Source organism: Chelonoidis abingdonii, chromosome 5 (genome assembly GCF_003597395.2).
Source record: "Chelonoidis abingdonii isolate Lonesome George chromosome 5, CheloAbing_2.0, whole genome shotgun sequence".
NCBI lineage: Eukaryota > Metazoa > Chordata > Testudines > Testudinidae > Chelonoidis > Chelonoidis abingdonii.
Window position 1 is genome coordinate 99,241,132 of NC_133773.1, and position 14,862 is coordinate 99,255,993.

The 14,862-nt window shown below is 43.4% G+C and overlaps 1 protein-coding gene across 1 annotated transcript in view; it reads left to right on the forward strand.

Moving 5' to 3' along the window:
- PHOX2B (paired like homeobox 2B) overlaps nt 1-2,955 on the forward strand; it is a 21,513-nt gene extending 18,558 nt beyond the window's left edge. The window contains exon 5 of the mRNA XM_075066751.1: nt 2,827-2,955. Coding sequence (XP_074922852.1) covers nt 2,827-2,955 — 129 coding nt within the window. The remainder of the gene's footprint in view (nt 1-2,826) is intronic.
- The last annotated feature ends 11,907 nt before the right edge of the window (nt 2,956-14,862 follow it).

The window sequence follows — 14,862 nt, forward strand, 5'->3', positions numbered from 1 at the left end:
GCAGCAGACAGTACAGAACGACAGATAACCATCATCTTACTGCCAATTTACAATGGCAGCAGACGGTATAGAATGACTGATAAGTGTCTGTGCTATCATGCAAAAGCAAACGAATGCTGCTGTGTAGCGCTGCAGGAACGCCTCTGTTAGCGGCATCCAGTACACATACGGTGACAATAAAAAAAAAGCTAAACGGGCTCCATGGTTGCCATGCTATGGCATCTGCCAGGGCAATCCAGGGAAAAAGGGCGCGAAATGATTGTCTTCCGTTGTTTTCCCGGAGGAAGGAATGACTGATGACATTTACCCAGAACCACCCATGACAATGATTTTTGCCCCATCAGGCACTGGGATCTTAACCCAGAATTCCCAGGGGCAGGGGAGACTGCGGGAACTATGGGATAGCTACAGAATAGCTACCCACAGTACAACGCTCCGGAAATCGACGCTAGCCTCAGACCATGGACGCACACCACCGAATTAATGTGCTTAGTGTGGCCGCGTGCACTCGACTTTATACAATCTGTTTTACAAAACCAGTTTATGTAAAATCAGAATAATCCCGTAGCATAGACGTACCCTCAGACAAATACAGAATTACCATGACAATGGATTTGCTAATTGCTAACCAGATCTCAGAGGAAATGTCAGCATCTACAGAACTAGCTGATACATGAGGCTGCAGAAAGAATAAATTGTTCAGCTATGAAGCAGAGGATCAAGTCATTGGCGATGCAGAAACGTCTTCAGTATTGCTATAGATGTTGCACTGATGAAGCTGAGAGAATGTCTGAATTATTATGAGAGCACACGAATGTGCTTAGATTCCTGTGTAATGTGAAAATCATAGCAAACTTTTTTCCAACAAGTGAAATGGAAAAAATTGTGCAGTAACCTGAAATCAGATCTGACAAGTTGTATTGGCAGAATTGTGGATGTAGACGGGTATGACTTGATATATGAACTCCAGAATCTTTCTAGTGTTTTGCCAAAGGCTGTGGATGCACTTGAGACACATCTGTTCATTTTCAATGATTTGTCAATGCTATTCCCAAATGTGTGTATTGCTCTCTGAGTGTTTTTCTCAGCTCCAATCTCTGTGGCATCTGCAGAAAGAAGTTTCTCAAAGCTTAAGTTAATCAAAACTTACCTGAAGGCTTCCATGTCTCAAGAACATTTGGTAAGACTGGCTACATTGTCTATAGACAGTGACATGTGCAAGACACTGGACTTCAAAGCCATGACAGAAGAATTCAATAGAGCACTCTGGCACTCAGAATAAACAAGGTAAGAAAAACATTCATTATACTTTTTTCCAGTAGTTATTCACTGATAAGAGTAAAATGCAACAGGCAATTTATTTATTTATTTGTTTAGCTTCAAAGGTATTTGCAGTCAAATTACTAGTTGTGGATTTCTATATGTCATTCTTTGCATACTTTGATTAAATCTGCAATGGAATATTATTAATAGAAGGGTTCCCTCTCCTAGCTTCTCTTGCAGAGGGTCTCCAAATTTCTTGCTATGGCAATGAAGATATCACTTTCCAGTGCTAGCATCTTTCATTACTGTAATGGTCATAAAAGATAAGACTCTTAGACTTATAAGAGAAAAATACCTATGGATCAGGGTGATACGCTGATGTTCCTTCTTAAGGGAGATTTAGAATGAAAAGCAGAAAACATATCTCACTTTTTCAAGCATCATAGAGGAATAAACATTCTAGCTGTATCACGTCTATCAACTAATAGTGTCAGACAAAAATAAAAAGTTAAGAGATCTTGGCATGCCAAATCCAGAGGAGTTATGCCTTGTTCGTAGTTGAAAATACAACATCAGCATTAAGCCCTCTATCAACAGGATCAAACTATGGTTGTGGATATTAGAGGCATTAGCTTTTAGATCATTTCACAGAAGGACATCTAAAGAAAACAAACAGATAGATCAGTTTCCTTAAGGAGTTGAAGTCACGTAGGAAGCATAGCATTAATTTTATAGCTAACTGTAGCTATCACTGTTATTTGGTTGAGAAGAATTGATCAGAGTTTCCAAAACAAAGTGACAAATAAAATTTATTATTTTCAGTTAATTTTCTGATTGTGAAAGCTTCTAGATTAATCCTCCTTTTCAGAGGCCCTGAACACCTAGAGCTCCCATTGGAAGTTACGGGTGCTCAGCATCTGTGAAAATCAACCTATTTCTGGGAAGCCTTTGAAAACTGAGCACAGACTACAGCCAGGAGTATCTTTTCCCAGCACATAGCTACAACCTCCCACACTTCCTGGGCCCCACCTCCACCTGGAAAAGTGAGCATGAAAGCCCTCTCACCCTTCCCAAGGTCCTCTGACAGCCAGTACCTTAGTACAACCACCTGATCAGTTGCCAAAACCTTCCCAACCTACCAAATCATCCTGGGATTCCCCCAGTGACAAATGACTTTAAACTAGCCAGCGGTCAACAACAATAATTAGCACATACATAGTGTTTTTCACTACCAAAGTGAGGTGCAATCATTAATAAGCCTTGTTACATCCTTAGCTAAGTGCCTCTTGTGGCTAGTCATCAATCTGCTGTATTGGACCTAGTGTCTGGGACCCCCATGCTTTCAAGCCAGGTGAGTCTGGGTAGTCTCCAGTCACTTTCTCCAGTTCTGGCCTCACAGGACACACTCCTGGGCTCCTTGAGTGGTATCCCTCCTTGGGATGTGGAACCCTATGGTTCAGCTGCCCTTCACCCCAAGACCCCTGGTGACCCTCCCAAGCCTTCCCAGTAGTTTATGCATGCTGTCCCTCATGGAAACTCTGGATTTTAGTTTAATTCTTCAAGATCCATGTGACAGTCAAAGCAAGGAACATGAGCCTTGCAAAAGAACTTATTGAACATGCACTCTTCCCCACAGACGATACAGGAGAGTTACAGATCTGTGGAAAACAACACCTCAAGGCAATTCCTTGATGGCTCTGTTTTTGTTTCTCAGACAATCTGCTTTTTGCCACATAATGGAATTTCTAATCCACATGAAGGTCATCATCATAAATAGTGCTCATACAATCAAATGAAATTCATAAATTGACATAGACGTATTCCCCAAACTGTCAAAAGCCTTACAATCAACATGTGGAATAGGAAACTTATTCCCATTTTACCCATGGAGTCTAAGGGATTAAATAACCTTCTCAAGGCTGATTCTTAACCCTACGTTAAGGATTTTCTAAGACAGGCCTGAACCTGGGGTCTGGTAGCCACACTGCAGCACACAGACCTGAGTCAAACCAAGCACATCCCAGACTTCCAGTGCCCTCTCAAAATGTGGCCACTCTAGCCCTTTGACCATGGTGCACTGGGAGAAACTTTATTGTCCACTGCATGTTGCAGGAAGTTTGACCAGCCCAACACAGCCTGCTGAGCAACATGGAGGAGCTTCTATGAGGCTTTGGTGGACATTTTGACAGCATTTTCTAACCCACCAAAAGCACCTGACAAAGCTTGTGGTTGAGCGGGAGGTGTACTAAAGCATGGTAGATTTGCACTGGCTGATGCTGCTCATTATACTTGGTATAGCCTCTGATGCCCTTATGTAGACCAATGCAGGGCCACAAGCACAGACTGGTGGAGTCAGAGTCATGCAGATTGGTGGAGTCACATAGTCTTGCAGATCTGGGATGACCAGGTCCAGAATTTTTGCATGAAGAAATCTACAGTTTTGTCAGCAGCCCTCCATCCAGGGGTGAAAGTAACTTAAAAGTCTTACCAATACGGGGCATTGCTTTAACATCAGCTGTGTAAGAGCCAATACTGGTGGCCATTTCTTACCAGCCCGCTTTCACCTCTGTCTTCATCTTAAAGATACATGCATGAGGCCACCATTGCCGGCCCAGAAGCGAATTGCTGTAACTGTCTGGAAGCTGGCTACCCCAGACTGCTACAGATCCATTGCCAACCAATTTGATGCTGGAAAGTCAACTGTGAGTAAAGTGGTGATGGAGGTTTCTGGGGCAATCAGTAGTGTGGTTTTACCCCAAGGTGGTGGACACGTGTGGTATTCCTGAGGTAATTGCCGGCTGTGGGAGAATGGGGTTTCCAAACTGCACCAGGGGCCACTGATGGAACTTATGGGACCATAGTTTACCCTCTTCAAGGAGCACATTGAATACATAAACTGCAGAGGGTACTGCTCTATTGTTATGCAGGCCCTTGGGGACAACAGAGGGCAGGCAATTTATGAATGTCAATTTATGAATGAATGTTGGCTGCTTTGGAATGTTCATGATGCTAGGTTTTCCCAGCAATCAGGAATCTACATTCATGGACAGGTTGGGACACTATTTCCACCAAACAACGTTGTCATAAACAAAGTTACTGTCCTCACCATTATTCTGGGTGACCCTGAATAATCACTTTTGTGTTGGCTTATTAGTGTAGCAATGTGCAGACTCACTCCTGTGGTGCCTCCTGCTGGTCTATCAAGGAATTAGCTCGATTTCCAGCCCAGAGCACCCTCTGCAGGCCAGTGATCCCCTGGCAGTAACCCCTCAGTCTTAGGGTCTCCCCTCCCCAGGGAACCCCCACCCACTATCCCCACCTCGCCTCAGTATATAGCTACTGCCAGTCATTGTCTAGCCCCTGCGCCCTGGGGCAGACTGCAGTATCAGCCTACTCATCACTGGCAAGGTTGGGTTTGGACCCGCTGCCTTTGTCTACCCCGGGCTGCCCTCTGCAACCCCCTAGTACCTGTTGGCCTTCTGCTAGGCCGCAGCCTGGGGCTTTCCAGGCTGGAGCTCCCCAACTCCACTGCCTTTCCCCAGCCCTGCTCCACTCAGGTACCCTGTCTCTAGCTCCCTGTACATAGGCCCTTCTCCCTCTACAAACAGTCTGCCCCTGGCTTCCTCGCCTTTATAGGCCCAGCTGAAGCTGCTTCCCCAATTAGGCTAGTAGCTTTTCCCCTGCCACAACCCTCTCCCAGGGCTGTCTTTAAACCTCTCTGGGCAGGAGCGGGTAACCACCCTGCTACATAAGCCATACACTGATTTCAGAGGCCCTGGCAAAAGATGGTTTAATTGCAATCTCAGCAGGTGTAGAATCCTTGTTGCATGTGCTTTTGGTAGCTTGAAAGTCTGCTAGAGATGTTTACAGACCTGTTTGGATGCCAGTGTCATCAGTGCTGTCCACATTGCTGGGGCTTGCCGTGCTCTTCACAATCCCTGTGAAGCCAGAGGTGAGCCATTTCCCCGTGAATGGACCCATGTCAGCAAGGGGCCACTGAATCGGTACCCTCAGCCAGAAAGTGCAGCTACCACTAGCAGAGCTGGATGTACCTGGGCAATAGAAGTCAGAGATGCTTTGTGCTCCCACATTATGGACTTGCATGGCCCAGTGGAACAGGAGAGAGAATAATTTTGGAAGGATAATAATTCAATAATTTGGGGATAATAATTCATTGCGGGGATGGTGGTCAGTGCTTGGGGAGAGGTGGGAGTTTGATTGTAGCTCTCAATTCCAGGTGCTGATAGCTTCACACTTCCTGAAGCAGAAGCTTCAGATAAATAGTCATATAGCAGGGAAGGGTGTATTTTCCAGGACCACCTCGGTAGCTGACCAGTCCACTCCATGCATAGATGTGCTGGTCACTCACTATGTGTTTGAATTTGTCAGCTGCAGTTTCCCCTCAGCAGCTTGGAATAACATGTCCCTTTGCCAACAGGAAACCACAAGAACCGTTATGTCCTTCAGAATGTGAAAGGCCCGAAAAGATAGAAAAAGCTTTTGTAGTAAGGCCATTGACTGTCCTCCCCCAACCCAAGTAGATCTGGAATTTTTATAAAACAAGATAAAAATTTGAATTTTTAACTTACCATTGTCACTGCACTTCTTTTGCTGTGATTAACCAGGCTGTGTCTTGGGAGAATCTGTGAACTGAAGCATTCCTCACACAATATACTGAAGTTCATGTTTGAAATGTAACGTTTTATGTCCTTGAAATTCCATGAGAATTATTTCTGTGCTCCTCCACTGGAGCTGTTTCAGACAATAATCCTTTGCGTTGTTATGTGTCTGGTCCCTCATTCTCCACTGGCCACAGCACCTCTACAGCTCACCCACAGTGCAGTACAAGCCTAGCTCAACATACCTTCATGGACTGCTCCAAGAGGAGGTATTTCAATGATGAAAAAATGGTTGAAGTTCTTGACAGAGCCAACAAGCAGGTCCAGTATCAGAAACAGGGGCTTATGCCTCGAGAGAAGACATGGAGAGGGGCAGGTGGAAAGGCTGAAGCTCGCTGCACAGCTTGTGGACAGGATTGCAACATGGCAGCAGGTACTTGCTACTCAGGACTGGGTCTGAATTCATGAGGGCATCAACAAGATGCTGTGGTAGCTTCTACATGGCTTAGCATGTTATGGCTGTATGCAAATACTCAGAACTCTGCAGCCTCCTGCCTCCCAGCCCATTTCTGGACAGAAATTCAAACTCCAGTTACACCTGGGACAAATGATTTTGTCACTTATGGAGTGCATGGACTACCTCTAACTGAAATGGACTAGATCTGGAAATGGCTCACATTTCCCTAAACACACACACATCACTGTTTCCAGGCAGCTCCATAAACTGTTGAGTGGTTAGTCACCTCTAAAACTGGTCCTTGGTTATGTCATTTAATCTGCAAGGACCCTGAGTTTGAATTCCTTCTTCACAAAAAAACTTCTACTGACTTCCCTGGGAATTTAGGTTGAGCAAGAAAAGCAGGATCTGACCCTAACAGCTTCATTATCAGTGTCTTGTATTCATCTTCCTCTTCTGTAAATTTTGTAGCACTGTTTCCTGTAGGATCATAATATTACATGTACAGGTTCCCTTAGACAGTATGTATGTAAAGCTGACCTGAAGATGAGGTCTATTTCCAACCATAAAGTCAGAGTTGAGGATGCTCAGCATCTTTCAGGATTATGATCTTAATTGATAAAGTTTTGTAGTCCCATTTCAGTCTAATAGTGTTTGCAAAAAGATCTTTCTAACCCTAATCCTCATCTAATCTTATTTATTTTATTGCTAGTGTACCACACACCAGCAGTTCTGGACTCAAAATACTATATTAGAAAATCATTAAAATGGACTCTTCTTTTGACATCCCATAGTTTGGTGCTGCTTAATCTTGATTTTATATTTTTCACTTACTTTTCCACTTCTCCCTTTTATTGCAGGTAGGTATCTATGTAAAGGAGAGGTTTACCCTAGGCTCTGAAAACAGATGACAGTTGCACCGACATATAAATTTAGAAACAACCATGTAAAAGCACCTTGTGAAACACTGAGGCCTAAATTATGTTTAAAAGTGTGACTATTTCAGTCAGATGTGGGATTTTTTTTTTTTTAACTAAGATAATTACACCAGTAAATGCCTTCTTGTGGACACAGTTGTACTGGTATAAAGGTGACATACCTGTAAAGTTATTCCCTTCCCATATACCTGTTTAAAGCACTTTTACAATCCTGTAACTGTGTGTACACTAGGAGAGAGGGTCGTACTGCTTTAGCTATACAGGTAGTTCTAGTGTAGACAAGCCTTGAGTTAAAAGTTGAGTGACTTCAGGTTTTGGCAGGGGCATAAACTGGCTAATCTAATAGGTTTTGTCCATTTCTACATAATGGGATTCTATGATACCAAATTGAATTCTCTTCTTAATGTTAATTCATATTATAGCAAATCCCAATTTTGCCTCATATAAATCATCAAGAATAATTAGCCATACACAATTACATGTTTTAATGTAATTGAATTGCCTCTTGTATAATTATTCTTTTTCATTATTTAGAAAACTCCATTTTGTTCAGCATTTAAATATAACAAATTTTTAATTAGTGACTTTTTAAAAAAATATTTTCTAATTACACATAATTTTGGCAAATATTTAAATTAATATTTGTTTACACATTTGGCAAATATTTAAATTAATATTTGTTTTGTGATACAGCATGGCCAGAGGGCAGCATAAGAGTGTTAGCAGGGGGCCTTATTCCCTGCCAAGGGAGGAAGGTTTGCTTTAGATTAACTAGAACAGCTGTGGCCAATTAGAGCACCTGACTCCAGTTAGAGCACCTGACTCAGTTAAGAGCACACTGACCAGTCAATGGATATTAAAACCCCTGCTTCAGTCAGACAGGGTGTGGTAGTTGAAGGAGAAAGTGGGATTTGGAGCAGAGTGCACGATTGCAGAAGAGAAAGAGTTTTGTCCAGAGAGAAATAAGAAGGTTTGGAGGAGTGCTGCGGTGGATTTGGGAAGCCCAACAGAAACCTAGTAAGGGGCACCAGGCTTGTATTAGAAGAGAGGCGAGAAGCCCTTCACAAGCTGACGGGTATGAGAGGGAAGTAACCCAGGGGAAGAAACCGCTAGTCAGTGGGGTTCACCACACCCCAGGGCCCCTGGGTTGGGACCTGGAGTAGAAGGGCGGCCCAGGTCCCTCCCTCTCACTCCCCTCCTCCAAGGACACTAGGGAGTGATTAAGAACTGGTTCAGAGGCAAGACAATAGCGCCCTGAAACCTACCCCAGAGAAGAGAGAGCGCGAGACCCAGCAGAACAGTACCGGCATTGGCCACAGTTACACATTTTTTGCATGCACAGTTATAAGCAATTTGCAAGACAACTCTGGTCATGAATCTGCATAATAAATCCAAAATATCCAATGAGACTATATTTCATGACTGCTGGGGGTGGAAAATCCAAGCCTGAGTTAAGCTGGGATCCAGCTTTGAGCTCTATTGCTTTGCTTGGGTCTGGGAGTTGGCCAAAAGAATCCCACAATCCCACGAGCCAACTCCTTTGTCCTCTCTATCCCAAGAATTCACCATAAGACTCAACTGAAAATGGAAGCTATTCCTCTTTGGCATACAGCAGCAGCTCAGTGAATCAGCGTTAACTCTTCTGTTTTCTTCTGCACACTGAGCTGCAAACACACCATCAGAGCCTTTTGTGGTTGAAATGGAGACCAAACAGAAGACTTTTGCAAAGTGTGTGCGTCAGGTCTTTTCCCCACTTTGAATCTTTAGCGTCCAAAAAGGTGGACCTGCATGATCACTTTTAAGCTTAATTACTAGCTTAAATTTGGTATGCTGCACAGCCAAATATAGTGTTTGGCACACTTCCGTTCCCACCAAAACCTTCCCTGGGGAACCCAAGACCAAAACCCCTGGTCTTAAAATAAACGGAAAATAAACCATTCCCCTCCTTCCCCCGCGACTTTCCCCTCCCTGGGTTGCTTGGGAAGCTATATCAGACCAAATTCCTTGGATCTAAAAACAAAGAAAAATCAATCAGGTTCTTAAAAAGAAAGCTTTTAATTAAAGAAAAGAAAAAAGTAAAAATTATCTCTGTAAAATCAGGATGAAAATGCTTTACAGGGTACCAGATTCAATACTAGACTAGAGGGACCACCCCCCCCGCTAGATTCAAAGTTACAGCAAACAGAGGTAAAAATCTTTCCCAGGCAAAATACACATTTACAAGCTAAAAACAACCCCATAACTAGAATCCGCCTTTGCCTGGCTAGTACTTACTATTTTTGAAACGTGAGAAGACTGATTCAGAAAGATTGAGAGAAACCTGGGTGTACATCTGTCCGTCTTAGCCCAAGAGCGAAACAACGAACAAAACAAACAACACAAACAAAGACTTCCCTCCACCAAGATTTGAAAGTATCTTGTCCCCCCAGTGGTCCTCTGGTCAGGTGTCATCCAGGTTCACTAAGCTTCTTAACCCTTTACAGGTAAAAAGACATTAACCCTTAGCCATCTGTTTATGACAGTGTGGCTTCATGGTCATGGGATCACAGCCAGATTTTGGTGAATTTCTGGTGCTGTCCTCGCAAAACCATGGACTGTAGAAAGAGTGCCAGGAATGACCACACATACCAACAGATAGCTAAAACACTGGCAGCTTTGCAAATTTACCAGCACAAGAAACAGATTAAACGGCTGAAGAGTGAGTGCTGGAGAACCAGGTACCAGCCCAACATCGTGCCTGTGCACTACACTGAGTTCACAGCCAAGCGTGGTGCACGGTGACCTGGTCAGCCAGAAGGGTGCCCTGATGGCCCCAGAATCCAGCCTGGCAATTGATGAGAGCCAGCAGCAGGCTCCAAGTGAGGACCATGAAGTAACTCTGTAGCTGAAACCAGTCCCAGAGCAGACTTTAGAACAGGAGGAGCAGCAGTAAATTCTGGGTCTGTACTTGGAGGAGCAGTTTGATTCCCTCATCCCATTGCAGTGGAGCCTGCTGTAGACATGGATGGGACAGAAGCTGCCTCTGAACCTGGTAAGTTTCTCGCTCCATTTTAATGTTTATTAACAAAGCAATGGGAGGGATTTCCACTCTAGGAACCAATGCAAAGGTTATGAGAAGCAGCCCTGGCTAGCAGTGTGTATCCGCTAATGGCAGAATTAACACCAGCACCTTGCCATTCCCTCTGCTCCAACACCACGTGGAGTTCAGAATGGTGCCCAGGAAATGCAAACAATGAAAACCAGCTTTAAAATTTATTTTTACTGGAAAGACACAGATTTTTGCTAGGGTCATTCCTGTTTCTTAAAAATAATAACCTTATACTGCCATGCCTTTAAGTCTGCCACTCTGTAGCGATGGTAATACACCACAGTAGCTCAGTGACTGCAGGCCGCTGAGGGCTAAAAGAGTGACAAGGCCAAATGCATAAATCTTTTACTCTAAAATTAAGCTACACATAAAAAGAGAGATTTTGGAACATACCATTATGGCAGGTTTTTCAGGGTTGGGTGGCTTTAGTGGAGTCTCATAATATACCTCTTTGCAAAATATTGTTGACAACCTGGACCTGATTCTGCAAGGTGGTTTCAGTTTCCATTGACTTCAGTGGGAATTGAGGGCAATATTGCAGGATTGAGTCCCTTTTGTATGCATATAACAGCATTGTCATAAACAGATGGTTAAGGGTTAATGTCTCTTTTACCTCTAAAGGGTTAGGAAGCTCAGTAAACCTAGCTGACATCTGACCAGAGGACCAATAGGGGGACAAGATACTTTCAAATCTTGGTGGAGGGAAGTCTTATGTTTGTTAGCTTTGTTTTGTTCCGTTGTTGCTCTGCGGCTAGAGGGACGAATCACCACAGTTTTCCTATCTTTCTGAATCAGTCTTACAGTTTCAAAATATGTAGTACATAGCCAGGCAAAGGCGGATTAGTCTTATGTTGTTTCTCCTTGTAAATGTGTTTTTTTGCTGGAGGATTTTTACCTCTGTTTGCTGTAACTTTGAATCTAAGCGGGGGGGGGGTGGTCCCTCTAGTCTATATGAATCTGAGTACCCCTGTAAAGCATTTTCCATCCTGATTTTACAGAGATAATTTTTAATTTTTCTTTCTTTAATTAAAAGCTTTCTTTTTAAGAACTGATTGATTTTTCTTGTTTTACGATCCAGAGAGTTTCGGAATCGGTGTGAAGCTCTCAAGTACCCAAGGAGGGAAGTCTGGGGGGAAAAAGGAGGGATGTTTAATTCTCTTTGTTTAAGACCTCCAAGGAGTTTGGCGCCTGGTGAAGCCTCTCAAGGCACCCAGGGAGGGGAAAGTTGGGGGGAAAAGGAGGGGGATGGTTAATTTCTCCTTCTTTTAAGACCCAAGGGGTTTGGGGCTGGGTTCCCCAGGGAAGGTTTTGGGGGAACAAAAAGTGTGCCAGACACTAAATTCTGGCTGGTGGCAGCGTACCAGACCTAAGCTAGTAATTAAGCTTAGAAGTGTTCATGCAGGTCCCCACTTCTTGTACTCTAAAGTTCAAAGTGGGGAAAAAACCTTGACAAGCACTTTGGTAGCTAGTGAAATAATATGTTGTAGTAATTTACTACACAGCACTGTGCAATGGATAAAGCGGTGACAAAAAAACAGAGTCCACAGCTTGAAGAATTTGCAGTCTAATGGTACTATGGCTGCAGTGCTGTTAAGTACAATGAGAAATAGAGAAACATTCAACAATCATCACAGCTCCCAGTGTCTTTAGTGTAGGGTTTTGCTGAAGTGCCAGGAGCTTGAATATATTCTCTCACTAAATGATATTTCTACTGTTTGTATTACCCCTCCTCTCTCCCAGGGGTTTGCAGCAGGGAGAGCTCTGGGAAAGTATTTGACATTCCTCTGCATGTGTCTCGGAGGCTCAGTCAGCATGTATTGCTCCCCATTACCATTCGTGGAGTCTGAAGAGATACAGAGAAAATGGATTAAGAAGATTTCACAGCACACTGGAGGACAACAAAGAGGCAAGGTATGGGAGAATACATATGCAGGTTCTGGTTGGCTACCATAGTGCCCCATACTGCAGTGCATCTTCTGCAAGCTACTGAGCTTGCTCAATTCTGATTGTACTCAGCACCTTGCCAGGTTGGGCCCTTATTTTTTTCAGGAAGCAAGGCCAGCCTTACAATTTTCAAGAATGAGACCACAAACTGCCACAGAAAGGGGAGAGGGCAACTAGGCTGCGGTAACCCTGGGACAGAATATGAGTGGAGGTGTCTATCTGTATTTGGACACCTATGTCTAAGTTCATATGTGGGATGGCAAATTTGGCTACTAGGCAGTGTTGTTTCACGAGATGCAATCTTTGACATTATGAAGCGCACTGGGACAGCCAGCAATGCCTTGGGAAAACTTCAGCATTGTCTCTGGAACAAACTCGGTGTCAGACTGAAAACGACAATTGATGTTTATCGTGCCATCATTATCACCACACACTTCTATGGCTGCGATATGTGGACTATTTATTGATGCCACATAAAATGCTTGGACCAATTCCACCAACTATGTCGGTGGTGGATAATGGGAATTAAATGGCAAGATTTGGTTCCAAACACTGTGGTCCTTGAGTGCTGCAACATTGTAGACATTGAAGCTTTTATAGCGAGAGTGCAGCTAAGATGATGTGGTCATCTGGTCCATATGTCTGGCCTACAGTATTCTACTCTCATCTTCTACAGAGAACTGTACCCTGGAACTTGCTTTAGGGGGCAGATCAAGAAACTGTTACAAAGACATTCTCAAGGCCAACCTCTTGCAACTTTAACCTGATGGCAGCAGCTCTACCACCTGGGAATGAAAGCTGTCAGGAGCTCGCAGAGAGGCTATTCCCTGTTGAGCCTTTTCTCACCTTTCCCCAGAACCTGATGTGCCCTACTTGAAGTTCCCTATTCACCTTCTCTGAATGAACAGCTGTTCTCCAACCCTATCCCTACATCCCCCCTCTTACAGGGAGAGGCAAAGGAGCATGCCTCCCTCCACACACACTCACCTGAGTTTACATAACATCTCTTGGAATGTCTCTAAAGCTTCTGAGAGACAGGAACTTGCATAGGGGGTTCAAAATCTTCCACGGAAGAACCCTCATGTAGACGACCCATTTTAATTTTTTTCACATCAATTTCTCAGGATTGGTCAAACTCTCTAAGATGGTAGAAATTGGTGTGAGGGGCACCAGAGATGTGTCGCTACTCAGCTCCACACAGTTTTATTTCGCTGGCTGTGGATTTGCTTAGGGCGATGAAGATGATGGAATTCTGCAATGCCAAATGACTTTGAGGCCTGCAAAAACAAGACACCAAAATTCTGACCCCTGCCCGTTTATTTTAAGCTACCTATGGAACCACCACAGAGAGGCTTTACAGGATCTGGGAGCAGGGGAAAAGAGTGCCTTTTACTGAGGAGCATCAATTTGCCTGTTCTGTGCCCTCAAATTTGAATCCAGGGGTGTTAAGTCATATTACTGGCTATGAAGAAGTGATGCTGAACATATTGTTTATTTGGAATGGCTATCTGCAACAGAGTTGGAAAATATATTATCTGTGTCTAGGTGCACGGGAACACAAATCACTGACTTGAGGTCATTAATTTAAACCAACAGTACGGAAAATAAAAAATAAATATAATTAGACCATCAGTCTGTGCTTATATAGTAATTTTAAAATTCACACAGGTATGATGCCTGTATGAGGAGAAAATAATAAGACTGATTTTTCAGCATGGAAAAGAGACAACAAGGGGGGGATAATGATTGAGGTCTATAAAATGATGACTGATGTGGAGAAAGTAAATAAGGAAGAGTTATTTACTCCTCATAACACAAGAACTAGGGGGTCACCAAAGGAAATTAATAGGCAGCAGATTTAAAAGAAACAAAAGGAAGTATTTCTTCATACAATGCACAGTCAACCTGTGGAACTCCTTGCCAGAGTTGTGAAGGCCAAGACTATAACAGGGATCAAAAAAGAACTAGATAAATTCATGGAGGATAGGACTGTCAATGGCTATTAGCCAGGATAGGCTGGGATGGTGTCCCTAGCCTCTGTTTGCCAGAAGCTGGGAATGGGCAACAGGGAATGGATCACTTGGGGATTACCTGTTCTGTTCATTCCCTCTGGGACACCTGGCACTGGCCACTATTAGAAGACAGGATATTGAGCTAGATGGACCTTTGCTCTGACCCAGTATGGCCATTCTTATGTTCATATGCTGTAATGAAATAACCTGACAAGGCTCTCTACACTGCAGCTACATTCTAATGTATGATTTTTGCATGATGGAGGCTCTGGGCCTAATTCTCATCTCATGCCTGTGTAAATCTGAAAATTGGTGGTATGAAAAGCATATGAAAAGAGAATTGGACCCCATATTCACAAGATTATGTAGGATTAGATAGATATATAAAGGGGTAAGTAGCTTAATACAGGAAAATATATGTGCTTTGTAGTTTAAACAAAAGCAAGGGGTTTTAGAAGCCGCAGGAAGACATTACAAATAACATGCTTAAAAGTTAGGAAAAAATGTAATTGCAAAATAAAAAAAATGCTGAGCTGAAAAT